General features: G+C 45.6%; 7 protein-coding genes across 7 annotated transcripts; 2 read left to right on the top strand and 5 right to left on the bottom strand.

Annotated features, from left to right (window-relative positions):
* Nucleotides 1-291: 291 nt before the first annotated feature.
* On the top strand, nucleotides 292-2,490 carry ace2 (putative C2H2 transcription factor (Swi5); the record flags this gene model as incomplete). Its single annotated transcript, XM_057210659.1, has 2 exons — nucleotides 292-937; nucleotides 995-2,490. 2 exons carry the CDS (start codon nucleotides 292-294, stop codon nucleotides 2,488-2,490), a joined length of 2,142 nt encoding a protein of 713 aa, XP_057060202.1.
* Nucleotides 2,491-3,396: 906 nt separating this feature from the next.
* On the bottom strand, nucleotides 3,397-4,968 carry N7495_008007 (T2 family ribonuclease; the record flags this gene model as incomplete). Its single annotated transcript, XM_057210658.1, has 6 exons — nucleotides 3,397-3,546; nucleotides 3,625-3,722; nucleotides 3,787-4,023; nucleotides 4,079-4,271; nucleotides 4,337-4,631; nucleotides 4,691-4,968. The coding sequence occupies 6 exons, from the start codon at nucleotides 4,966-4,968 to the stop codon at nucleotides 3,397-3,399; spliced, it is 1,251 nt and encodes a 416-aa protein (XP_057060201.1).
* Nucleotides 4,969-5,254: 286 nt separating this feature from the next.
* Nucleotides 5,255-6,620, bottom strand: N7495_008006 (RMD1 family protein; the record flags this gene model as incomplete). Its single annotated transcript, XM_057210657.1, has 2 exons — nucleotides 5,255-6,244; nucleotides 6,291-6,620. The coding sequence occupies 2 exons, from the start codon at nucleotides 6,618-6,620 to the stop codon at nucleotides 5,255-5,257; spliced, it is 1,320 nt and encodes a 439-aa protein (XP_057060200.1).
* A 188-nt stretch (nucleotides 6,621-6,808) lies between these two features.
* On the top strand, nucleotides 6,809-10,870 carry N7495_008005 (CLH domain-containing protein; the record flags this gene model as incomplete). The annotated part of the gene is made up of 6 exons (XM_057210656.1): nucleotides 6,809-7,111; nucleotides 7,166-7,192; nucleotides 7,245-8,203; nucleotides 8,264-9,047; nucleotides 9,068-10,535; nucleotides 10,596-10,870. 6 exons carry the CDS (start codon nucleotides 6,809-6,811, stop codon nucleotides 10,868-10,870), a joined length of 3,816 nt encoding a protein of 1,271 aa, XP_057060199.1.
* A 699-nt stretch (nucleotides 10,871-11,569) lies between these two features.
* On the bottom strand, nucleotides 11,570-12,087 carry N7495_008004 (uncharacterized protein; the record flags this gene model as incomplete). Its single annotated transcript, XM_057210655.1, has 2 exons — nucleotides 11,570-11,822; nucleotides 11,918-12,087. 2 exons carry the CDS (start codon nucleotides 12,085-12,087, stop codon nucleotides 11,570-11,572), a joined length of 423 nt encoding a protein of 140 aa, XP_057060198.1.
* A 2,288-nt stretch (nucleotides 12,088-14,375) lies between these two features.
* Nucleotides 14,376-14,996, bottom strand: N7495_008003 (uncharacterized protein; the record flags this gene model as incomplete). Its single annotated transcript, XM_057210654.1, has 1 exon — nucleotides 14,376-14,996. One exon carries the CDS (start codon nucleotides 14,994-14,996, stop codon nucleotides 14,376-14,378), a length of 621 nt encoding a protein of 206 aa, XP_057060197.1.
* Nucleotides 14,997-19,813: 4,817 nt separating this feature from the next.
* N7495_008002 (grainyhead-like protein) lies at nucleotides 19,814-22,206 on the bottom strand (the record flags this gene model as incomplete). The annotated part of the gene is made up of 4 exons (XM_057210653.1): nucleotides 19,814-20,121; nucleotides 20,174-21,342; nucleotides 21,410-22,129; nucleotides 22,193-22,206. The coding sequence occupies 4 exons, from the start codon at nucleotides 22,204-22,206 to the stop codon at nucleotides 19,814-19,816; spliced, it is 2,211 nt and encodes a 736-aa protein (XP_057060196.1).
* Between the last annotated feature and the right edge of the window lie 3,375 nt (nucleotides 22,207-25,581).

Raw genomic sequence — 25,581 nt, 5'->3', positions numbered from 1 at the left:
GTCCTGGCCCGCTTCAAGGTCTGCTCTTATTGAAGTTTTATTCCCATTCTTTTGGGCTACGTTTTCTTAAAGATACCCGGATCCTTATTGTGTTACCTATCACCGTCTACTCGGTTGTTTCACATCGCTCTGATCTAAGAACAAAAGAGCCCTACATATCTATTCGAAGCTAGCTTCCTCAGGCTCTAGTTACTTTCTTTCGTTTTCTGCTTTTTGATCGCGTTTATTATATCGCGTTCACATACTGACAACGTGTGACAGGGACGTGAATATCGAGCGGCCGGACCAGCCATGATCTCCCCCTCGTCGACACTATCCCACGGTCACCATCGCCGTCAAATTTCAGCACCATTCGAAGCTGTGCAAACACCAGACATGAGTCGCATTCCGCCTTACCGAGCACACCGTCGCGGAGAGACCATGGACTATAGCAGCTTTGGTCCACAGGTCCTATCCGTCGATCGTCAGATTGCGCCGAACAAGGTCACGCAGCTTCGAGACTACTTTAACGAAAAAGCAGGTTACCAGCAGCAAACAACCGCTGCGCAGCAGTTTGAACCATCTTTCTATCAAGATCAGCAGGCTTTCAACACATCTGGACACCCTTTGCAGCCTCAGCATTATCAGAGCAATTACCCATGGAGCCTGGATGAGGTACAAGAAATGTATCCCGTATCTGGGAATCCAGTCAACCTTAATGCCTCCATTGCCCCAGCACTGGCGAGATCTGCCAGTGAGAATTCGAGTCCCAACGTCACCATGAAGGGCGCCCTGCGGAATATGCGGGAACCCCGTGATTCAAGACGTTGGCAACCATTTCCCCACCAAGCTCGTCCTGTGTTTCAAAAAGGACGGGCCAATGGCTATGCTCAATCTATGGAGCATTTCTCTGTTCAACCAGAAGTCATTTCTTCCAAGATGAATGCCTACCTTTCTTGTGAGACCCTCTGTTCCGAGCAATATTGATAATGGCCTATGCTAATGATTGAGATAGACACTTCCCCATTAACCCCTGATCCTACCCCCATGAAGCACACTTTTGATTTTTCTACGTACAATAATGACCATACCCCTACCAAGTCCCAGAGTTTTTCCCTTCCCCGTATGCCGGCATGTGAGATGCAGAGAGCGCATTCCTTACAAGCAGTGCACGAGTCAAGTCCTTTGCAGCTTCCCCAGCAGATGCCATCTCCTGCCATTTCTTCTATGGATTCATTCGCCGAGCTTGCCGCTATGCCTTCCCCCGGTTCTTGTGGAGTTTCGCCCCAAAAGTCCAGCGTGCCACCTACTCCGTCTATGAGAAATCGTCGCCAGCGCGCCGAATCTTCTGCTTCGTCAATTTCACAGCTATTTGACGATGTAAAAGGCGAGACTGTCGACGAGTTTGACCTTGATGCTCGCGTTAAGGCATCGGTAAAGAACAGCAGCGTTTCCAGTGATGAGATTGCGAAGTATATCTCTGGCCCCGATCCCGAAGATAACAAGTGGGTTTGCCTTTTTGCCGGCTGCAACTGTCGTTTTGGTCGAAAAGAAAATATCAAGTCCCACGTTCAGACCCACTTGAATGATCGCCAGTATGTTTGTGATCGTTGCGGAAAGGACTTTGTTCGCGGCCATGACCTCAAACGCCACCTCAAGACTCATTCCGGCAGCAAGCCATTTGCTTGTGCCTGTGGTGCCAGTTTTGCCCGACAGGATGCCCTCACTCGTCACCGTCAACGTGATATGTGCGTCGGAGGTTTCACCGGCTTTGTCCCAAAGACTACCAAGCGTGGCCGCCCTCCGAAGAAAACCCGCCCAGATATGGAAACCCGTCAAACAAAGTCTGCTCGCACTCGCCAGCGTGTAGCCGAAAAGGCCACATCTGTTTCTCCTGTCAAAAGTGAAAGCTATGTCCTCCAAGAAGCCCCAGTCTTTGTATCGCCCAAATATACACCGTCTAGCGCTATGTCATCCATCACCCCGCCTGCATCCCCCGGTGCTGTAATGGACAATGCTCAGTCCCCTACTCAATCTGGATTTTCTCTCAACTCTCAACAATTTGAAGATGATATGCTTCCTTTGCCGCTTTCGCCTCCTCAATTGGCTCACAACCGGTATGCCCGGGCTATGGAAGGATTTAATGCCAAAGTCTCAGTCGAGTGTCCACAACAGGGTTCATTCTATAGCGAAAATGCCGTTTCCTCCTATGACGTCTCCTCACCACATTCCGCGCCGACACTCGCGGGCTCTTCTGTGGGCTCCGAGATTGATGTGTTTATGAGCCAGGATTCTTCTAATCAGCTTCAAGAAGAAATTGACAGCCTTGCTAGTCAGACCTTTTCCACTCTACCGACCAGTTACGCGTCGTATGTCGATTCTTCCGATTTCGGACTGGGCTCGTCAATATACCCTGATGATGCCAAGGTTTTCTCGCTTCCTTCTTTCGATATGGAGTCCTACTCGGACCAGATCGATTCTCTCTCGAGCGAGTTTCTTGTTGATCCCTGAATTTCGAACATCAAAATCGCCTGTATCACCAACGTGACCAATCATCCTTCTTTTCGACTAGCGTTCCTGCGTTCTGTACCTTTATGAAAAGCACGATATAGACCGTGTGCAACGACTTTCCTTTTTCACTTCACGCTGTCACGAAACGCAACGAGCATTAATGGATATACGACACAACGACGATGACGACGTATGGCTTTTACTTCTCATTCTCACTTTGGCGCGAGCACACCTGCTATTTTCCTGGACAAAAATCTGCCCTCCTTTAACGCACATGACGACTACCCGAACAGGTCTATTCTCGGGAACACATACTTGGTATGGCACTTTGGCCATCATTTTCTCATTTCCTCTTTGTATTCCATGTTTTTCCTTTCTTGTCCCTTTTCAATCCTTATTCTCAATCTTTTGTCACCAACCTATTGGTGCCTTGATTGATTGATATATATTATGTGCTATGTTACTATGTTGTCTTTTGCCATTCCACTGTGCCTCCTTGACCTACTCTAGGATTGGGATCACAGTGCGTTTTGTACCCCTTCTCGGCGAATCCCCTTAATTCACCTTCACTCTACCCATATCCCCTTAACAGATTCATCTGTACTCTCTATGGAATCATATATAGCCACTTGTAATCATCCAAGACTTTCTCCTGTATATAGGGTTGAAAGGCTCTTAACATTATTGGGTATAGGCATCGTACTTATCGTTATCAACCCGGATGGTCTTGAGGTCTGTTTAACTGCCTACCTGAGAGGGCGAGTGCTTGGGTGGGAAAGAAAGTCCTTGATTTGCTGAATATATGCAGTAATTTCAAGTCAATGAAGACGTCTATGTTTAGCCTGTTATCACTATGTAAATGCCATGAAAAGACGAAAAATCCGGTCAACAGATGTAGGGACGAGTTTATGCCCAGTCTCGCGACTTCCACGTAATCTCCAACTCAATTGGATGCTCCTCCTGCGCAACGAAAATAGTGCTCTGCACTAGGCCTTTGGGGGCGTTCTCGGCGTAGAAGGTCGTATTGCCTTCATAGGCGAGCTTATCGTCCTTGACCTGGAAGAAAGTAACTATCAGCAACCAGACAAGGCAACTCAGATTTAAAATAGAATACGAGTAGCCCATTGAACATACCGTGAATTCGCTAGGGGTTTCTATATGATCCCCACAGCTGAAAGCATCCTCTTCAATAGCACAAAGTCCTTTGCTTGATTTAAGAGTGAATGCGTCACCTGGAAATAAAGATACAAAATCAGTACTGATCAAATGGTTTTAGGTGTGCACTTTGCAACATACCTGATGTCTTCTCTGCCCGAAAAGAGGCACATGTTCCAGACGAGAACCACGTTCCATAGCTGATGATGCAGCCACGTCTCTGGTTGAGGGTCGATACTATCATGTTTCCCCTACCCGAAAATGGCGCACCAGTTGCAGTGGGCGCTGAGCCATGGGTGGTTGTTCTGGTCGGCTCATGATGGGCTCTCTTAGGAACATAGCGAATGCCACTGGCGGGGCAATTTGAGATTTGGCCATCTGCAAAAATAGTTAAAATCAATTCTAGAATAGGAACATATCAATATACACATACCTGGAGCCGAAGGAATGAAATTTCCAGTCTGCAGGCTTCCTGCGATGTTGTAATAATACCAGATCTCGCTCAAGACACCATTGCGGCAATGGAAGGTCACTGGATAGCCATGAGCAGCTTCAAGTGCAGCCTCGATATCTGCACGTTTGTATGTTTGGTGGGAGGATGGTACAATGCCAGCCTTGGCCAGAAACTGTAAATCAGTTAGCAATTAATCTAGCCGTATATATTTACGCAATTTAGAATCATTATTCTGACCTCGTAGGAAGGGAGTTGCTGGAAGATCTCAACAGTTTTGTTGAAGTAGTCTACTACTTCTTGCTGCGGCAAGTAATCTGTATAGCATTCAGTCTCGAGGGTGCTGACACAGGTACCGTGCTTGTTCCATTCGTGTTCCCACAGATTGGGATCGTCGCCACGGAAATCTTTCCAATAGGCGCCCATATAATCAAGCAGGTCTGCGCGGCCAGCATCAACCAAAATCAGTGAAATGTTGCTATATTTCCGTTTGGAGTCGCAGTATTGATCAAATCCACCACCACAATGATCAGGCCTGAAGAATGTTAGAGCCAGTTAATGTGTAGATCATCTAGATCACGGAGAGAAGCTTACCAAAGTCCATGAATGGTCCAGGAGTCATCAGGGCCAACAGCGGGATCGAAGTCCCAGAACTGGGTCAGCATGAATTGGCCACCCGGGTAGTTGAAGCAGCAGGTATCTTGACCATCATATTTGACTTGACAGCTGACATCCGTAAGAGGACACGATGAAGAAACTCCAGGGGCTGGTCTTTCATCTGTTGCCTGCGAGGCTAGCCACAGCGAGCCTAGTGATTTGATGAGCTTTTGAGGCCCAGGGACACTGAAGACCTGTTGTGATAAATCCCACATTATATGAGATGGAATGGAGCTTCAATGACTTTAAGCAGCAGATTTATGTAGATGAGAGAGATCACTTGTTTCTAAAAGGAGTAGTTAGTTATAAGTTGGGGTTGGGGTTTAGGCTTCTTATCGCCCCCGTGCGGGGATGACTAAGGCGATCATCTGACCCCAGCCTTCTCCACATGAAACAATCACGGGGGCAACTCAAGCTTCAAGATGGTATTGAGAGTGAAGGGTATCATTGTTCTATGTTCCGTAGTTTATAAAATATTTTGTACATTCCAATTCAGAATTCTCAGACAACCGAAGCATCACTCTGGTGGGCATTCTTCTCTTTCTCATGCATTCTCTCTTTCCACTGTCTCATAAGCTCAAAGCCAACCTCAACAGCGATGAGAAGAATGATGATCCACTCAAGCCGAAGACCGTGAGTTTCACTGAGTCGTTCACGCAGTACACTAGCGATCTCTTGTGCGTAATCCATTTTCTCATTCAGAAGCTTGATGCGGATACCCACATCCAATGCTCGACCCACTTGTTCATAGTACCCTTCCAGACCAAGCTCATGTCGACTGTCCCAGAAGAGATCTGGAAGAGAGTCGGTGAGTTCTGAGTAGAGATTGAGCTGGGCGCGCACACAAAGCAGCTGTCCTGTCTTTCGGAGGATGAAGTCTCGTGTAAAGGGGAGACGAGATCCTTGTGATAGCATAGTGGGGATAGGGCGGGTCGATTCAAAATAATTCGATAGCAGGGTCTCTAGAACAGCGAGCTTTGTGCTTCGAGCTAAGCCTGACGAGAATGCAACTTTAGCCAAGACAGTATCGATAGACTCTCTCGCTACGAGATGGGTGTTCGGGTTTTCGTTCACTGATTTAGTACCCAGAATAATTGTATCGCCCTTGATAGTGCTGTTTTCACGGTTTGGATCTTCAACATAGTCAAGATCTTCGGTTTCCAGCTCATCCACATGGGCACCCTCGGCTGCCGGGAGGAGAGTCCTTGTCGCTAAGAAAGATGTAAATCCCTCTGGAAGAGACCATGCCACCACAGTGCCTGAAGGGAAGACGAATAAATCACCAACTTTGTCAGATGATAGATCTTCTGTTGATGGGTTTCCAACTCGGCGTATTGAATCCATAGGGACCTGGACATGAACAACTTGTGGATACAGCCCTGTTTCCAGCGGATCCGGTTCATACCCTTTCTCTTGTAATATGTCACGCACTTTTCGTATGTCAAATTTCTCAGCAACCGTATAGGCAGTCACTGTCTGTGATCCAGAGGACTCCAATTTAGTAAGACTGAACGTTAAAAAAGCTCAGGGATATCACCTTAGTCTGAATGCCCTGCTCTCGGAGCATAGCTTTTGAGAGAATTCCATCTTTTGATCTTTGTGCTTCCACTGCAACTCTTCGCAGGGAAGTGGATGCTGCTGGAGTTCTAGTGCCGCGCCTGCGCTGTTTTTGGGATTCTACTTGCTCGGGGGAGCCCACGTTCTGGTTACCTTTTTGGTAGAGGTAGGCATTGGATGAGAAAAAGTTACGACGGCGTGGGAGCTCCAATACCCGTGAGGCATGAAGGTCTTGATTTTGTGACCATCGGAATGGTCGCAGAGCATATTGCCGCTTGCAAGTGAAGCAGATAGGGGCTCTTGCGAACATAGTAACTATTAGAATTTCTCAAAAATGGGCGATGTCATCACATTGAAGATCGGCCCAGGAAATACTGCTTAGTCATTGATGGAGCAGGCCCAATCCCAGCTCCTTCCACGACGAAGTCAAACCCCGATTACTAGTCGCGTCGTGATTCAAATCCTAAGGGAAGCTCTGGGTGCTACGAGGGATTCGCCATGGAAGCGCCCGGCGCGACAACGGCGAATGGAGGTGCTGATAATGGCACCTCGGAGCACGAAACGCCCATCGCGCGCAGCCGATCACCTTCGGACACAAGCCATGACGAACACGACCAATGCCAATCGGGCACCGGCAAATCTGATCACACTGACGGCGGAAATGAAACAGATGAAGATGAGGAGTCTGATGAGGAGGACGAGGAACCTCATCTCAAATATGCATACCTCACGAAACACCTGGGGTCGGTATATCGGAATGGAGACGCTACAAGCACATTTCTCGTTGCCGCAAACAAGATGGTGCGTCTATACATTAGATTGACACTCAAGTATCCCGGCTAATTTGGTTTACAGATCATCGGAACGCATAATGGAGTCATTGTAAGTAACCCAATAACCTCCGCAGCCATAGGGGTGGACTGACCTTCCCCAGAATGTTCTATCGTTACCCGCTATGCAGCCATTACGTGTATATCATGGTCATTCAGCAAGTGTAACATGCATATCTATATCCCCGTACCCCCCTCCTCTGCCGAATCCCAAGCTCGACTTTCCTGCACGGCAGATTGGAGACGACCTCCGCTCTCCAACGCGAAGCCCCACCAGCTCTGGAAGCATTCGGGGCCAGAGATCGGGCCAAGCGTCCATTGCATCTACCCCATCAAACTCAATCCACATTGCATCGGCTTCTATCGACGGCAACGTGTGCATATCATCTTTGGTAGACCCTAAGGATATTCTGAAACGAAACTTTGGTCGGCCTGTTCAGGCAGTTGCTCTGTCTCCAGACTACAAGAATGATAGGACATTCATCTCTGGCGGTCGAGCTGGTGAATTGATTTTAACGTCAGGAGGTCGCATTGGGGTCAGCTCAAATGCAACTACAATGGGAGGCGCAACTGCTGCGGCATCAAGCTGGCTAGGATCAATGGGATTAGGTGGCGGTAGTGGGAAAGACACAATTCTCCACAGTGGCGAGGGTGCCATTAGCACGATTCGATGGTCTTTGTCTGGCAAATATGTTGCCTGGGTCAATGAGGAGGGTATCAAGATCATGCGTTCTAATCTGCACCTGGAGAGTTCACAGTTGGAAATTGCATGGAAGCGTATCAGCCACATCGATCGCCCAACCGGACCAGGCTGGGATGATATGGCTAGCGTTTGGAAAGCGCGCGCTGAATGGATTGACCAATCTGCCTTGGATGATATGGACAAACTTGACCCCCATGATGATATGACACAACACGCGACACCTCCGGTAGTGTCAACCCCTCAGGCCGAGAAACTTCTTGTGGGCTGGGGAGGTACCGTGTGGGTAATTGACGTATACCCTGACCGGGCATGTAAGTCTTCAAAAGGCGAGAAATACGGCTCTGCAGAGGTATCCACAATGTAAGTTGTTTTAAGATTCAAGGTTTATCATATGGTCATACTTACTCTTGAATATTGCAGCTTACGAACGGATTGCCTAATATCTGGAATATCGTTATACACACGTCGTCTCCTTGTTATACTCGCGTGCATCGAGGCAGACGACGACGCCAGCGAAAGCTCTGAAAAGGTCTCGGGGGTTCACCATCGCCAGAAGGGCTTGGAGCCTGAACTTCGAATCATTGATCTCGAAACCAAGGAAGAGCTTAGTGCCGATACGCTCTCCGTCACTCGTTTTGAAAGTCTCACTGCTTCAGACTACCATCTAAATGTTTTACCCCCATGGAAAACCCCTGAGGGTCAAGTTGCTCAGCGCGGAGCCTTCGGTGCAATTGGATTTGGTCTTCTGGATGCTACAATGTACCCAGCACGGTTATTTAGCTCTGGCGCCAGTATTCGCAGCACAGCAAGCAGTGGAGACAAGATATCGGGTAGAGTTCCATCGTCCTTCATTTCCAAACATTTATCCCCCGAAGATGCTGTTCCAAAAGAAGTTCAAGATGTTGCAGCAGCTCCCGGTGCAAAGATTTTCGTCCACAGTCCCTTCGACTGCGTTGTTGCTGTCAAGAGAGATCTCACAGATCGGTTGGCTTGGTTGGACTCACGTGGCAAGTATGAAGAGGCATGGACACTCGTAGATGAACACCCTGAAGCTGCAGGCTCGACATATGATACTGAAGAAGTTCCCTCCGGATCTCTTAGGTCGCAATCAAGTCTAGGAGACTTTTTTTCTGACGACCGTTCATCTGTTCTAACCGTTGGTCAAAAAGGACACCACGAGCTGATCAAGAAAAGGCTCGTCTCGGTGAACTTTGGATTCAACAGCTTGTGAGCAACGAAAAGTGGAGCGAAGCTGCAGAGGTTTGCAGCAAAGTCCTCCATAATGCCCCCCGCTGGGAGCACTGGGCATGGGTATTCATCAAACAAGATAGGCATGATGAGATCATCCCATATATCCCAACAGGCTTGCATCCTGCATTAACTGCAGTCATTTACGAGGTTCTGCTAAGTCACTACGTGTCTCGAGATCTGAACAGATTCCGAGACTTGGTGGAGACATGGCCATCTGACCTGTTCGACCCTGATGTCGTGATTATGGCTATTGAAGAACAGCTGAAGTCCAATTCCATACGCAATGAGTCCGAGGAGTGGCGCATATTGACAGACTGTCGTGCTAAATTGTTCGTTGCTGGCGGGCATTACCGCGAAGCTCTGCATTGCTATATTCGACTGCAAGATGCAGATGCAGCCATGGTCTTGATTCGCACACACCGCTTGGTAGATGCACTAATTGACGATATATCTGCTTTCATTTTGATCCGCATCTCGAGAAAGCGGCTGAAGTCAGCTCCCAAATCTGAGCTGGAAGAGATGTCTGCGGAGCCAATCCAGCTACTTGTCCGTGAAGCTTACACTGGTATTGTCCCCCCCGAGACGGTTGTACAGCAACTTACTGCCGCGAAACACTTTTTGTTTCTTTATTTCTATCTTCGGGCTCTATGGCGCGGTGAATCTCTTCCGCAGTCATCATCAAAACCTCAACGAGGGCGGGGAGCCCACACCTTGGATGCAGCAACCAAACTAGCTGCAGATGAAGGAAAAGCTCTGATAGATAGCTTTGCTGATACGGCTGTAGAGGTATTTGCAGATTATGACCGACCACTGCTGATGGACTTTCTCCAAACGAGTATCTCTTATACATTTGAGACTGCCACATCGATATGTGAAAAACGTCACTTTACGCCAGAACTGATTTATCTGTTATCAAAAATGGGCCAGACCAAGCGAGCCTTGAATCTGATACTGGCAGACTTGAAGGATGTATCACAGGCCATCTCGTTTGCTAAGTCCCAAGATGATCCTGATCTCTGGGAGGACCTTCTCGATTACTCTATGGATAAGCCAAAGTTCATACACGGTCTTCTTGTCGAGGCTGGGACTTCTATCGACCCCATCAAGCTTGTACGCCGTATTCCCAGTGGACTGGAGATCGAGGGCTTGCGGGAGGGTCTTTCGAGATTGATTCGTGAGCATGATCTACAGGCTAGTATCAGCCAGGGTGCAGCACGAGTCATGCAAAGTGAAGTGGCTCTGGGTATGGACACACTTCGCAGGGGCCAACGGCGAGGAATAAAATTCAACATTACCGATGGCACCGTTGCCAATGGCAAAGATTCGAATATGACACCGACCTTGAAGGTTGACGATGTCACAATCTCGAAGAACCTAGCTAATCCTGCAATTTCTGTACAAGGAAAATGCAGTGGTTGCCAGGCTCCGTTCCAACTAAAAGGTACAAAATCTCTCCAACTCCGATTTTCTTTATCAGCACTAATGCATGCAATTTTTATAGAGCGAGAAATACTCATCGGCTTTGCCTGTGGGCACGTCTTCCACTTATCCCATCTTCATTCCGAACAATCACAGCCTTCAACCACAAGTAGCCCAGTAGATGGAACACCCCGACCCTTATCTCCATCTGACGATTCATTTTCTTCTACGGCCTCTCGTACCGTTGGTCCAAAGGTCACAACAGCACGACTTCTGCGGGACAAGGTGGGTGATGGCTGTCGGATATGTGCATTAACCAGGAAGATCGATTCCATTGGCAACGAAGCTGATATATAAGCTTGTCATCGTTGGGACACAGGGTGCCTTAATATCCACTCGTCTACCATTTCATACACAAGCTTGCCCTCATGTATATCCGTTGTTTCCTTGCGATACCCAAATATCTTGGACAATCTTCCTACTTCAAGAGCTCAGTCATATTATTGTAATTATTGTCTGCGCTTTCCAGCTAAGATCCTGCAATGAAGCGTTCAAACTAGGGATTTTTCACATTTTATCTGAATGGATGGCTGAAGAGATGGACTATTCTGGCGTTTTGATATGGGGCCTTGTGTTGCTTTATGTACTTTACTCGCGATACATGAAATGAAGTCGAAATAACCCCGAAGAAAATTGTTTACCCACCTCCTGAAGAACTCTCATTGGTTGATTCTGTTGAAAGCAGCCCCTACTCTTATACCAAGGTTGGCCCACTTATAAGCGAGGGTGGGTTCAATCGGTGAAGTAGGTCGTGCAATGGTCCATACGTAGTAATACTTATCTACATAGTTAAGACCAGTGAGACTTTATATGAAAAAAAAGATATTTAACTCCCAATCTTCCCAGATCTGAGAAATGGACAGGGCCTCTCGCCAAGTTCGAATTCGGTGGCTAAGCCGCGAGCCTTAGAAGAGAATAATTCTAGAGATACAGAGGGAATATAGAGAAGTGAGGCAAACTTTTAACTGATACAGATGAAAGGATTCAGTCAAAATGCTATAAATTGGCCTTGTGTCCATGCAATTCAACAGCAGAATTCTGGCCCAGTATTCGTGATGGGTTGACAAGCAAAAGTTCAGTGCCACTTGTGAACTTTGTTCCATCTAGTTGCACACTGCCTGCGGTTGTTGTCATTTGAAACGTCTTTAAAATGAAGAAGCGTGGGGTCAGATAAAGATCGGCCTTGGGGTTAATATCCGCATATCTGGCACCTTCTACGAGATACCGTAGCCAAGCACAAGTGGGTTGTCTGGGTGACGATAACCGGTCATACTTTGATATTATTCCGTGTTAGCTGGGCGTGAAGCTAGCCAATGAAGAAATTTGACTTGTTCTGTAAAATACTTGGACATGAGGGGCATGAAATCTCCCTCCACAGTGTCTTTGGTGGGATTGACGTCCCCATCGTCATTAGTCTGTTTTTCGTAGAGTAGCCTCAGCTGTCTGTTAATCACCTCTTTGGAAACCGAGAGTACGATATCAAATTCTGCAATGGTTCCGGAAGTCATGGACATCTCAAAAAACAAGAAAATCAAGTAACAAGTATACTAGTGTCGGTTTTTTGGAATATTGCAGAGTGCAAACTTGGAAGAAGCTCAATAAAAAATAACCTTGGAAAGTCTATGTGCAAGAGAAATCTCGATACTTATAGAATATAAGTATGGATATCTAGGTACTATGGCCTAGGTTGTTTACTCAGAGGCTTTGGACCAAGCTAGCAACAAAATGCAGACCAGATGGATACCTTTTGTTGTCAGTGAAAATAATTAAATTTAAACTAACCGTTAATAATATTACTAATAATATTATAGAATTTAATATCAACTCATAACTAATTAATTCGACAGCAACTCAGTGAGTCCCTAGAGATAGGAAATTAATATAGAATGAGAGTGAGAGTGGAAATCTGATACCATGCTTGCTTGAACAATATTCTCACTTCTCAGCCCTGCCCTTGTCCTGCTCCATTTTGGTGGAGATAACCTCGAACTTTGTAGGCCGTGCGCGAATTTGCTGTAGATTTGTGATAGTGGACCATTTGTCTAAGGTGGCGGTGTGAAGGATGAGAACGGTCTCCCATCAGAAATAGCAGTGACTGATAGGAGTAGAGTTGAATAAGAGTGATAAATCGGCGGTAAGAATTCCCGATTCGTCTAGACCAATCTTGTGGATCGGGGACGCTAAACCTAATGAGGTAATAGTATCTACTAGTTTTCTGCCACTTTTAAATACCGCGTATTGTATTTAAACACTAATATTACACATAATATAATAAATTACATACTATTCTATTCAATTCAACACCGTTTATTCAATTCAACACCATTTATTCAATTCAACACCATTTATTCAATTCAACTTAACTACCCTAGAACTAGAACTAGAACTTGGTATGTCCACCATGAGCTGCGATAACAGCTTCACACCTCTCCTTCATCAGACCAATCTGACGCTCTAGGAACGCCTCTGGCACCGCCTCCCATGCCTCCTTTACCACCTCACGCAGTTTATCATATGTCAGTTTTATGTCGGTTTGGAGGTAGTGGTCTCCAATCCAGTCCTTCATCCAGTTCCATATCTGTTCGATAGGGTTTAGATCAGGAGGAAATGCTGGCCACTTCAATAAGCGAACTCCGCGGCCACGGAGTTCGTTTACTGTCGCTATAGCCTTATGACCAGGAGCGTTATCATGCATGAAAGAAAGATCAATCCCATCCATACTAGCCAACTTTACCATATCATCTATAAGAGGCACAATCCTCTCACAGTATCTCGCAGCATCAATCGTACCCCATTCTTTCTCCCAAAACACACAAGGTCCCTTTTTAGAGCCATAAAAGGATCCCCAGAACAACCATCCTGGTGCCCGTTGATGTCGTACTCGGAGACAGGAGTCATCCAATTCCTCTCCAGGCCTCCTTGTAACCCAGATTCGCCTATGAAACACTGCTGTAACCCAGATTTCATCGGACCATAAGACCTCCTTCCATTGCTCAGGGGTCCAGTGTAGATGCTCTAGAGCCCATTCAAGTCGAGCTCGGCGAGTAGGTTCGGAAAGAGGAGGCTTCCGGAGTGCTACACATCTAGTATAGCCTCTTTTTTTCATGGAATACCGGAGGGTAGTCCAGTGGACATCAAGGGATAGATGACGAACAAGCTCTTTCCAGGTCATCCGTCTTGCTAATGCAGAAGAACAGATGAAGGACTCAATATCATCTAACTCCGCATCAGACAGCTTAGGAAGCTGTCCACGACGTCGACGGAGAGTCGGACGGGAGTCATTACAGGCTAGCTGCACCTGACGATAGGTGATACCTATCTGATCAGAGATCTCTGCATAGCTATAGCCTTGTTGACGTAATAACCGCGCATTGAGACGCTCATCGCGGGAGGCAGGAGCCTGAGCTCTTGGAGTAGAAGGTGGCGACGGCGACGGTGTGTCTAATGGTGGTGTTGGCGTCTCAGGGATTTCAGAGATAATGCTCCCGATATCATCATCATGCCGTGGCTGAGGGGTAGCTGGAACACTCTCCATTGGCCCACAGTACACAAGTCAGCCGCATTTCTAACGTCGAACTAAAGCTATGAAACCTTTACTAATACTTAGCTAGATAATTTACGAGGAAACTGATGGGAAATTTTCATTGTGTAATTTTGTTAAACATATTGCCGCGACATAGCTAAACATACAATCACAACTTAACCTAACCCTTCCAGTTTTTTAAAAGCATGGAAGGCTTAGCCCCGATATCAAACCAGCACTATGATAGTGTTGGGGAATTAGGAGCTGTACTCCTGGTGTTCACAGAATAGTTGTTAGGAGGAATACCAAAGCAAGAGCACCAAACATAGTAGAAACCCTGCAGCTCTCCATGACTGCCATGCTCGGGACTAGAGTCATAAAAGGCGAGGCCGGCTCAGTGACGATAGAGGTCGAAACGTGATGTCCACTGGTAGATATTGGGATACTGACGGTGCCATTGCCAGTAGAAGTAGCCTGATGAGAAATAGGGATACCGGTAGCTGAAAGAGTAGACTGGATGTGGATAACGGTGTGGCTCGGAAAAGGAGCACACTTCGAAGAGCCATGGCAGATAACAGTCTCGGTGGCAGCCGAAGGAGGGGCGGGCGCACATTGGGGAGAGTCAGGGCATGTAACGGTGACAATGGGTGCACCAATTCCAGTGCCAGTGGCCTGAGCGGGGACAGTGCCGTTGGATGATGGATAGGGAGCCTGAGTAACAGCCGGGGTCTCGGTGTGAACAACAGGAATATTCACATCTGTAGTGCACGGAATAACGACAGTGCTGGTACTCTCAATACACTCAGGGCCCGAGCAGCCTCCAGCCGAGGAGGTAGCCTCGCCAAAGGTAGTATCGCCGGTGACGATGGGACCGATAGTAATTACGATGGGAGTAGTCATGATGCCAGGGGTAATGACAGCAATGGGGATCGAGGTTTGCTGAGTGCAGCCAGGGATGGAAGACTCAGGGTGGCACCAAGTGATAGTTTCAACTAGAGTAAAGAAAGTGGTGTGGGTGGCTTGAGAGTGTTAGTAAATACATGATAAGGTGATTTTCTTATTGATCTAACCGCGAGCATGGACTTCGTTGGGCTCACCTGCAATTGGGTCAGTTCTAATGTCATAACAAGATACATGGTGATGAGAAGAGTGACTTACGAGCAAAGGCAAGGAAACCATCCATAGCCTGACGACGCTTGTCCTGCAACTCAAACATGTTGCCGCCTAAATAAAGAAATAAATATTAAAGGCATAGGCAGCGGGGGTAAGCAAAGGCCATATTGGTACAACTTACCGGTAGCAAGTCCAAGGGTGATAAAAATCACCACGAGGTAAACCATAGCAACACGGAACTGCTGGAGGGAAGCCATTGCAAGAATGACAGAAGATAAAACGAGTGAATTTAACGAACGGGTTGAAGGGGACGAACAAGGAAAGTTATGGAAAGAGAAATGAGAGGAGTGTGGTAGGAAAGAGGAATTGAGAGATTGGAAGGTGGAAAGTGGAAGTAAACATCCTGCTACTGCGGGTGATTCATACACAAAGTGCAGTTGTTGAGAATCAGGTGACACATTAAAAGGTCACAGTATTCCCCCAGCTGAGAAGGCGCTCTCACTTCGAGCTCTAGATGTCTCTTCGAATGATATCAAAGGCAATACTTAGTATCTTTAGAGATCCAGAAAGCTGTTTTAAAGATGTGTCATAGATATCAGTTAATATCAACTCATTCACTGTTCATTTTCTGATATAGTGGTACTTGAATACTAGGCTCGACAATTAGTTGCAGTTTACCGTGTATATACATACTCAAGATCCTCAACAGTGAGAGAGTTTGCTCCAAAATTAAAACTTTTCTTGATATCGGATCTTTATTAAAAGCACGTTTTTCTAAATGCAAGGTTTCAGTATCTGCCCTCTGTCTGTACATAATTATTTATAAGCCTTAGCATATAACACTGAAAGGAGCTTAATAGACACTAACCAAGGTCCAGTTTTCATATCTGCGAATCAAGTATATACCGTGACTCAACATTGGTACATCCTGATAATACCCAATCACGATATATGCGTAAATGTTTGTATTTAAGTAGATGAGAGATTCACGACTGTAAGATGATGATTATAATATGGCAAGGACAGCACTTCCATCGCTAGAGTACCACAAGGTATTTTACTCGACTACCTTCACTGTAATCTACAGCCTCTACTGTAGCATATTGAACAAAATCAGTTAGATGAGGAATATCTACCACCTTAATTGTCAAGAAAGTAGAAAAGGATGCCTGAAAATCCGAAGATTACTAATTGCGTCACTAGATCATTGTACCCAGGTCGAGGCTTTATAGATCAGAACCTGTTCCTTGTGCTATGAAGAGAGTGTCTTGTTAGATGGATCATTTCTATAGCCTCATCCCAATCGCCATGTTGTCAAGAACTTATTGCAGTATACCTCCACCCCCTTTGCTTAAAAGATCTGTGAGTGAAACTGGTAAGGATTCAAGTTCTTGCAGAAGCAAGTTTCGTTCGTCGTATTTCCGAGCCGCATCGAAATCGACCAAAATAGCCTACGAAGCACGAACGAGAAGATTGAATCAACCCACATCTCCGTGACGTATTCCCAGATTATACAGATATCGCGAATGGGACAGTTCTTCGCAACAGAACCAGTCTGATCACGACATTTCGGTATGAGCGAAGCCTTGGGCTTTGGAACGGACGTAGTGTTCGAAGGAAGAATATAGGACTAAAGTTCAAGAATATCAACGGTTATAGAGCCAAGACTCTTGATCTAGATGTTCGAGCTGATAAATTCGCTTATTAGTCATGTAACGTAGCTCTTCTGTCAACTGTTTTATGGTAGCAAAATCGGGTAAAAGTCACGAAACATGAGGGTAGAATTAGGGATCTTTGTTAGATACATGATTCAAGTGGGGCTTGTAAACAGTCTAAATACCCTTATTTCAACTAGCCGTATGTTTAATATCTTCATCAACAAATCACGCTTCCTTCCAGCTCACCAGATCTCATGCTAACAGCTAAATAAGAAACTCTTTCTGGCACTGTTTCTCAGCTGTACAGACGGCAGGTAGATCATCTATCCAAGGTGCTCTCAGTCTACTCTATCTTTCCACCATCCATTACAGCCTGAACCCGATTTACAATGACACGGTCAGTGCCTATCATGGAACCAGAATTTTATTCTGGCATGAAAATACTGGGCATAGTGGATTCTGATCAAAGTCTTTGACGTTGTGAAGGGACAGTATTCAGAGTTGACGCCTTTCAGTGATCCGTACCCCTAGGCTACAAATACTATTTTCACTTTAATTTGCTGAAAAATGAACAGTCCCTTCTATGATTATTTGGCCAATGGCCGCATAATCATATCATGGAAGCTATTGATACTGATCATACCAAGGGCATGACGACACAGCTACTTAAACTTGGTAGCATCGTGCTAACACCAACGCTCTTTATCACATTCAGATTACTCAAAAAGATCTATAGACGGACATTACCCTCTTCGATACCAAGGGCTCTGCTAGTTTTGTGATATCAGTACCACTAGTGTTACGCTGAGAGGTGTGGTGGTGGAAGATGAACTTGTCTGGTTAACCAAATCTGGTTATATTGGATCTTCTAATTTTGAACAACAAGCTTCTGACATTATATGAAACGCTTGGTTTGACCACCATACTATCACTTCCAAGATACTCGATGAGACTTTTATTCACTCAACAACTACACATCTTGTCCAAGGTTTTTGATGTTACGTAATCACCTGAAGAGCCCATTCTTTACTAAGAGAGCAAAGCAGGATATGGACAGGTGCAAGGGCGACATCGACAAACAGTTGCCCATGACTTGACAGCTAGGTCCTAGGTAAGTATCGGTTCCTGCTGAAATGATGTATATAGCCCTGGAAGCTATTTTCTTGATGGTATCAGTGCTACATACAGCGGCCAAGCTATCAGATCAAAAGAGATCTTCGCAGAAAAGTGTGGCTGAAATCGACGATTCCAGATAAAAGTGGGGGGTTCGAAGCTAATATTTTACAGCTAGCCGTTGTTAAAAAATCCTTGAAAAACACGTACAGACAAAACATACCAATTACTACTTAGCCTCTATAATCAGATCCTGATCTGAACGGGTCGTTCCGCTGGAGTAAAATAGTGTGGGGATCGTTTCAGGTTAGTAACCCCGCTTCCAAGGAACATATACAGAATGACATAATTGCCCGCTTCTGTGGGGTCTAGCAGGTTAAGTAGTGACTTATTAGGGGAGGGGCCCTTGGCTAGTACTGTGTCTAGCGTGTTACACTCATAATTACGAGCTGGGCACGGGGCGCAAAGATATCCTGAAGTTTGGTCTGGATCGGTCGATCTCGAGAGCTAGAGGGAGCCAGGAGCCTTCTAAGGTTCCAAAAGTTCAGTTGGAGGAAGGCGAGCCGCTATTAGGTTGATACATGTCCAATCGGAACTGGTACCTGACAGCATCTCAATCCTGTGGATCTCCTACTCCCGTTCAGTGACGTACTTAGCCCTAAGCCGAGTTCCGGCTAAAACCATGAACCGAGCGGCCAGCCACCAATCATATATTCTATTATCTATCTTGTCGATTCCTACCCGCGTAAAACTAACCCGGGGCAGTGGTTTCACTTCAACAGCCCTACTCGTGTTACCAGGCTGTTGGGCCCGGAGATCCCGCCGGCCCAAGGACCTGTGCTTTTTAATTTTTTTTTAAGAAAAAAAGTTTCGGAGGCTGTAGTAAAAACCATGGAACATCAAGTATACACGAGCGGTATAAAATTAGTTTTTACTTGGCAGATCCATTATACTATGCTTTTTCAGGAGTAGATTAGCATCAATACGGAGCGGACTAGCAACAATACGATGGGAGACCGAGAGACGGAAGGAAATAGCATCAGATAGTATTGTCATATTACGCACCTGAGCAACGAGTAAATATACATATGCGAAACCTGTACTCATGGTGAATACTATCTGTGAAGTAAACAATCAAACCGTAAATATATTAAAAAGTAGACAACCGAAGTCAACCGCTGAATGGGAAATGATGCAGGGCAGAGAGAGTCAGCTATAGCAGATCCGAATCGAGCATTAAAGGTAACAGACTTCGTAAATAGTAATGAAATTGGGATATCAACTTCGTGTTCGTCAATCCTAGAACCAGATTGAGATGAAAAGAAGATAAAAGTCATCGGCAAACATGAGCAATAACGACAATATGTTTATGAACAGTTTGCACCGTATCCCAGTCGAATCCGATGCAGATAACAAATGCCAACGCCTTAAGATAGAGGCCCTAAACAGAAGCAAGAAGCGAGAAGGAAAAACTGGAGAATAGCATTAGAGCTATATAGTACAGGGTATCATTGTCCGGAGACGCGTGTATAATCTCCGTGCCCAACGCCCTGGAAATGATAATTGAAATAAAGATTCGCTGCCAACCCAATGACGAGAGCAAGAATCCCCGACGGGGGATGAACAAGAACGCAGAATGCATGACATGTTCCATTGCATATCATTAGGTGATCCCGGAGACAGAGCTGATCTCACAGAGAGTGCCGGTCAAAGGATAATGGAAAGATACAGTTGTCGATCGAGAAAAAGGAGCAAAGGAGAGAGTGCCTTGAGAAGTATCGAGAATTTTCGAAGCCTAGGGACCTAGGGAATGGGGGATATATCGTGATATGATCAGTATGTCAACTTGATCTCGACTGGAGAACCAGGTACGTTGCTGCTGCTCATCAGAGGAGATTCTTGAATGTCAACAATCATGTCTTGGCCCTCTGGAAGTTCGCGAACGACATCGTCGTCTACCATGATTCGCAAGCCAGCTTGGTTGACATGGAGAATGCGGACGATGCGGTCCGGGTTAATTTGGTGCTTCTCGGAGATTTTTGTCATCAGATCCCGGACAGTTCGTTCGGTAAGGTAGATGGCCCGGTAGTACTCTTGTGGGTGTTGTTCGTTTCCGGAGAATCGAACATAGAAGCATGCGACTGTGTCATGGTTAGCAAAGGGCGAGGAATAGTGTACCCAGAAGAAACCTACTTGGTTTGGGGGGTCGCTCCGCAGGAGGACGGTAGGTTGGGTCGATGTCCACAGCTTCAATGTAGCCCGTTGATATGTTTTCTCTCGGTATAACCGTGGATTGTTTTTCTCTCATACCAAAATGACCCGCGTGCATATGCGGTGAGTTGTTCAAAGAAACATGACTGCTGGTCGGAGAAGGAATCAAAGACGCAGATGAGAGACCCGTACTCTGACGACGGAGGGGTTCAACCTTGACGAATTCGCCCTCGGTTGGTAGTTGAATAGGATACATATCCGGGTCATCTTGAGGATCACCACGTAAAGCAAGGGAGCTCATAGAGCGAGTTGACGAAAACATATCCTGCATCATGACTAGCTTCGCCTGAAGATCATCCTCTACTGACATTTTATCAGAGAGAGCCTCTTGTGAGCTTACAGACCAAGTGCGCTTGTGTTTTATAGACTTTTCCGACTTCACGCCGGTAACATTGTTACCACGCTTACGTTTGCCGAAACCACCGCCCATCTCCGCCTGTGCGATTTGCTGCTTTAACTTATCGATTGACTTCTTCACGTGTGCAACGTCATTGGACAGCTTCCGTTCTGCGCCATGGTCTCGGAACAGCTTGACCTTGCAATAGCAGACTTCGTGCTGTCGCGAAGCGCCAGAATCAATCGATGACAAGAGTTCGGTCTTTGCGCACAGTCGGACTGGAATACCCTTCACGCCCTTTGAGTGGCTAAAATCGGTAGATAGGAAGTTGAATCGCACGGGGATGGTGCAATCAGAGACTCCACCAGTTGGGCTGGCAGTCCATGTGATGCAGAATCCGTCGAAGGACATCTGTTCAATCTGGATTTGACGATTTTTATGGTCATCACCATTGCTTTGCAATGGGTCCACGTATTCAACAGCCAAAAGCTTTCCCCCACGCTGGTGCGCCTCGCTCGTTCCACGACCTTCTTTCCATAACTGCCAACAGGCAGCCGGTCTCGACCTCTGTTCTTCGTCTTCGAATGAGACACGAACAAAAGTTCTGTATCGAAGCTGTTCCGAAGTATTTGGGGGAGTAGAGTCCAAGACCGTCAAGTTATATGCTTGGCCTTTGTTAAGATATGAGATTGGGATCTCCTTTTTAGATTTGACCATTGCGGTTGGAGCACGCAGGGTAACATTATAACGGAAGCTAAAAAAAATAAAAAAAAGGTTAGAAAAGGCAAACGTCTTCGAAAAAAAAAAAAGGGTTATCTTACTTTTCACCTACAGAGTAGGTCACAGCCGTACTCGGGTTCGAGTAATCAGAAGTTGTTACATTTGAAACTTGGTCCATTGGAATCCCGTTCCCATCGACTGATAGACCATCTCCAGATTCGTCCATAGGGTCGTAGGAATCGCGATGCATGAAAGCACTAGGCGCAAATGAAGCTGGTTGCTGGATATAAGAATTCATATCGGGCATCTGCTGTGAAAGGTACTGATGATTGAAGTGGTGGTCCATTTCGTGATGTTGAGGGCCTTGTATCGTGTTTGAGAGGGAGAGTGGAGTCATCATGTTCAATCCCATCGTTGGCGTATGCAGGTCACCTGCTTGGTTATGGAAGATTGTACCAAGGCCGGTGGAGTTGGGTGTGTAGAATCCAGTAGGCTGATTGGCAATAGACATCATATGCATTGGATTGTGATCTATCCACGATGGCGAGAAGTTGAGGTCTTGTAGATTACGCGGTGTCCGTTGGTTGGAGAATTTGACGCTGGCCTCCTCCTGCATTTTCTGATCATTGCTCATTGGTCTATTTCCATGATTGGGCGTGTCAGTTTGGAATCCCCAGAAGCCTGGAGTGCTATTCTTGTACCTTCCCGACATCATGGGATCGCCTTCTTGACTGCCGTCGCTGTCTCGGCGAGGAACGACGTCTGAGAAAGTTTGCTGGAAGCGACTGATGAAGTCATCATCAGGCTTCTGAGCGTTGTTTCTAATAAGCGTTAGCTACTATATATTTAAAATTCAACATTCAACAATTCCACTGGGTACCTACCGGTTGCGGAACATGGCGAATATACTGGCTCGACAGTATAAAGAGGTGGAGAGTTGGGTTGTGAGGGAGGAGAGACAAAGTTTCACTCTATATTGTAACCATCTGTTATGCAAAGCAATCAGATGGCCCGATGTTGAGGGCCGTGTAGACGTGTGTTGGACAAGGGGAGTTTTCGGCAATTCGGATGCGCGACTTTCGCTTCGAAACGGATAGATCGGGCCCACAGGGTCAGGTTGAAGAGATTGAGTGTATGTAGCAGCTCAACAGGTCACTTTTTGTATCAATTTAGGCTGATTTGAAGAATGATGAAGGTCGAATACGTTCTTTAGGATCGAAGATTAAAGGTCAAAGAGAATTGACGATCGAGCGTATGAAGGAAGCGGAGACTCGATTACAACGGAATATCGCGGGACTTCAGGTCCAAATGAGTCGAAACAAAAGAATTTGGAAGAATTAAAGTGATGAGGCCCCCTTTTTGATCAGAAGGGAAAATGTTCGGGGCGAGGGGTGGAAAAAAGAGGAGGGGGTGGATGCAGCGTATGACGAAAGTGCTTTGGAAGGGGAAAGAAAAAGAGTATATAGTGGAAAAGATAAAAAAAATAAAATAAGACGGTACGGCTAAAGAAGCCCTCCAATAGTGATATAAAACAGAGGCCTTAGGTAAGAACAGATAATTCATCCATTCAAACTGAGCCACAGAGTCCCAGGGGTGAAAGAAAGGTGGTTTGCTTCGGAAGATTTAGTTGCCACAAATGTACTTCTTAGTCCGTACCGATAACATTGAGAGCGAGAACGAGGGACGGCAGGTAGATCGACTTTTGGGGTGGGGTGTTTCCAATTTCTTTTCTTTTCTTTTCTTTTCTTTTTTTTTTTTTTTTTTTTTTTTTTTTTCCCTTTCCTTTTTATTTTTCTTGTGAATTTAAGGAATGGAATTGATTGGTGAAGTATGGAGAACTGAAAACTATTAATTTATTTATGTAAATTATTTCTTTTGTGTACGGTAACTATGTATCGAGTACTATATTGGTCATTCCCAAGATCCCCCTGTGGATCTTTCATTTAGTACTCCGTAGTTCTGCACCTATCCAGTACGTCATAGCAGTCTTTGTTTCTATTCTATACTATAGTAATTTTGTGACTTTGGAAGTCGATCCACCTATCGATAGAGAGTATATGGATAGTTACCATAGCTCTGGGCCTCCCCACAATCAGCCACACTTTCTTTTACCTTTTGATATTGCTTTTGGCACCTTACTCGCCTCTATCAAATTCATTCTATTTGATCATCCATAATTGGACTAGCATATGTCGGCGTTTCTTGTGGCTTAAGTGGCGGTGACTATAGTCTATTCATGTGCGAACATCGGATAAGCATTTTTAGATAATGACTTGTTGTATTGTACTCCGTACGTACCTATGTATTATATAGGATCCATAATCGTATTCCCATGCTCTGCATACGCCCAGGTGTGGCTAGAAGTGATTTCCATGGATCGGAGCTGTGGCAGTTGTTCCTGTAACCTCTTTAATTGATCTGATAGGTGGTTCGTCGGACCGTTACAACAATCACCGAGTCCAAATTCCAAATCGTCGACCGTGGTATAGATACTGCTAGTTCAGAATCAGAATCAGAATCAGAATCAGAATCAGAACTTCACTCAGTTCTCCGTATTGTGATGAGCACGTTGCAAGCAATGATCCCATAATAAATAGGATAAGCGTGCTCCGTACTGAGCTGACGATAGAACTTCTGTCGATGAGATCGAAAATCCATCGACTTAGCACATTGCTCTTCTGTAATGTGATACGACAAAGGGCTGAAATATAAATTAAGATCTTCGAGAAGATCGTCAGTGGATGTGTGATGTATATTACGCGTACTTTGAAAGCTGGATGGCGATCTTAGTCCCAGTGCGGAAGCTCGGAGTTTATTATTCCGAGCTCGCTATTGCTGGCACCTCAGCCCGCCAATCAGAGAACGACAGATCTTTATCCGATCCGATTGGTGCACGGACCTGGCTATCTACGTCAGAGGCTTTTTCCATCATTGGCTTACTATAACTACTTTAAGTACGATATAACTAAACCCAATCTGGTATCATCGGCAGTAACCGTGTTGTATCCACACGGGTTACGCTTAAGCTATCTATGAAACAAGCCTTCAGATTGAAAGGCCCGTGTAAAAATCTCAGAGCTATCAGCTCCTGGACCTGTTCTTTATCTGTCTGCCTAGATAAGTAGACTTAACAGAGACTCATCTATTGATACAAAAATTAAAACAACCTAAGCGTTACACTACCATGGTTGCACCGACACAAGGAACACGAAACTATCAACCTCGCTAAGAATTTCAGCCACGTCCCTTTGTTCCTTTTTGCGTTCAAGGTACAAGACGCCACCAGAGTAAGCCATTCTCAACAACTTCGATCAAGGGGACACAAAAAATGTCGAAGCTGTATCAATTTATAAATTTGATATAAGATATGTACGTCGCATTCGCACTCGCTACGCATATAACCCGAGGGATAACCCTTGGAAGAAATGACCAGGATGTCCTAAGTGAATGGGGGACCCATGACGAAGCAAAAGAAAGCTATCAATCATGCGGTACACGGATCGGATTAACCTTATTCGTTCATCGAAGCTGTCAACTTTTCTGTTTGTTTTCATTTCCGCATAGCATCGGGGCCACGCTTTTCGTATTTGCGGATCTGGAGGTCCAGAGTCCAATCCACGGGGAGATAGTGCACCACAGTCTAGTTGCCACAGTCCTAGTTGGGTGTTCAACACAGATGTGTATGCGTCTATATGCTCGCAGTATAATAATCTTTCGAGTTATGGAGTACTAACAATACTAGATACTAGATACTCCGCATTTGAAACAATCACGTTGTCAAGTGGCGTCTTTAAAAAGCAATATGGGAATCCATAGTCCATATTCCGTACTCCGTATTAGTAGTCCATTCCACCACGTAGACTACATGCACGTGAATTATGCCGAGGTCGAAATATAAATAGAAAATAGAAAATATACAATATAAAAAAACTCAAAAAATAGAGCTGCCTTTCTTGGCCTATTATCTATTACTTAGGTACCTAACCACCTAAGCGATTGAAGACCCACTTAAATTGTAGCAGTATGTACTCATTTCCTCCACAAAAGTGGAATTTGCCACTGTCTGAGGTCAACTAGTAAAGACATGGATACAAAGCAACGGCAATGGCAGTCTAGTTGAGACTGACGAATGAAAAGAGAAGGCTAAGGAGTGTGGCGAAATTCAGTCAAAAGTTAGTGGGGAATTGTCAATCCTGCATTACATCCGAGATGTACACCAACTCCTAGTTACTTAGTACTTAGTAAGCACCAAAGTCATGTTTTAATTAGGATA

The sequence above is a fragment of the Penicillium taxi genome (assembly GCF_028828555.1).
Source record: "Penicillium taxi strain IBT 34144 chromosome Unknown utg000005l_segment0_segment0, whole genome shotgun sequence".
In the NCBI taxonomy this organism is placed as follows: Eukaryota; Fungi; Ascomycota; class Eurotiomycetes; order Eurotiales; family Aspergillaceae; genus Penicillium; species Penicillium taxi.
Note: the sequence above shows the minus strand (reverse complement) of the source record. Positions and strands in the feature narration are given on the sequence as shown.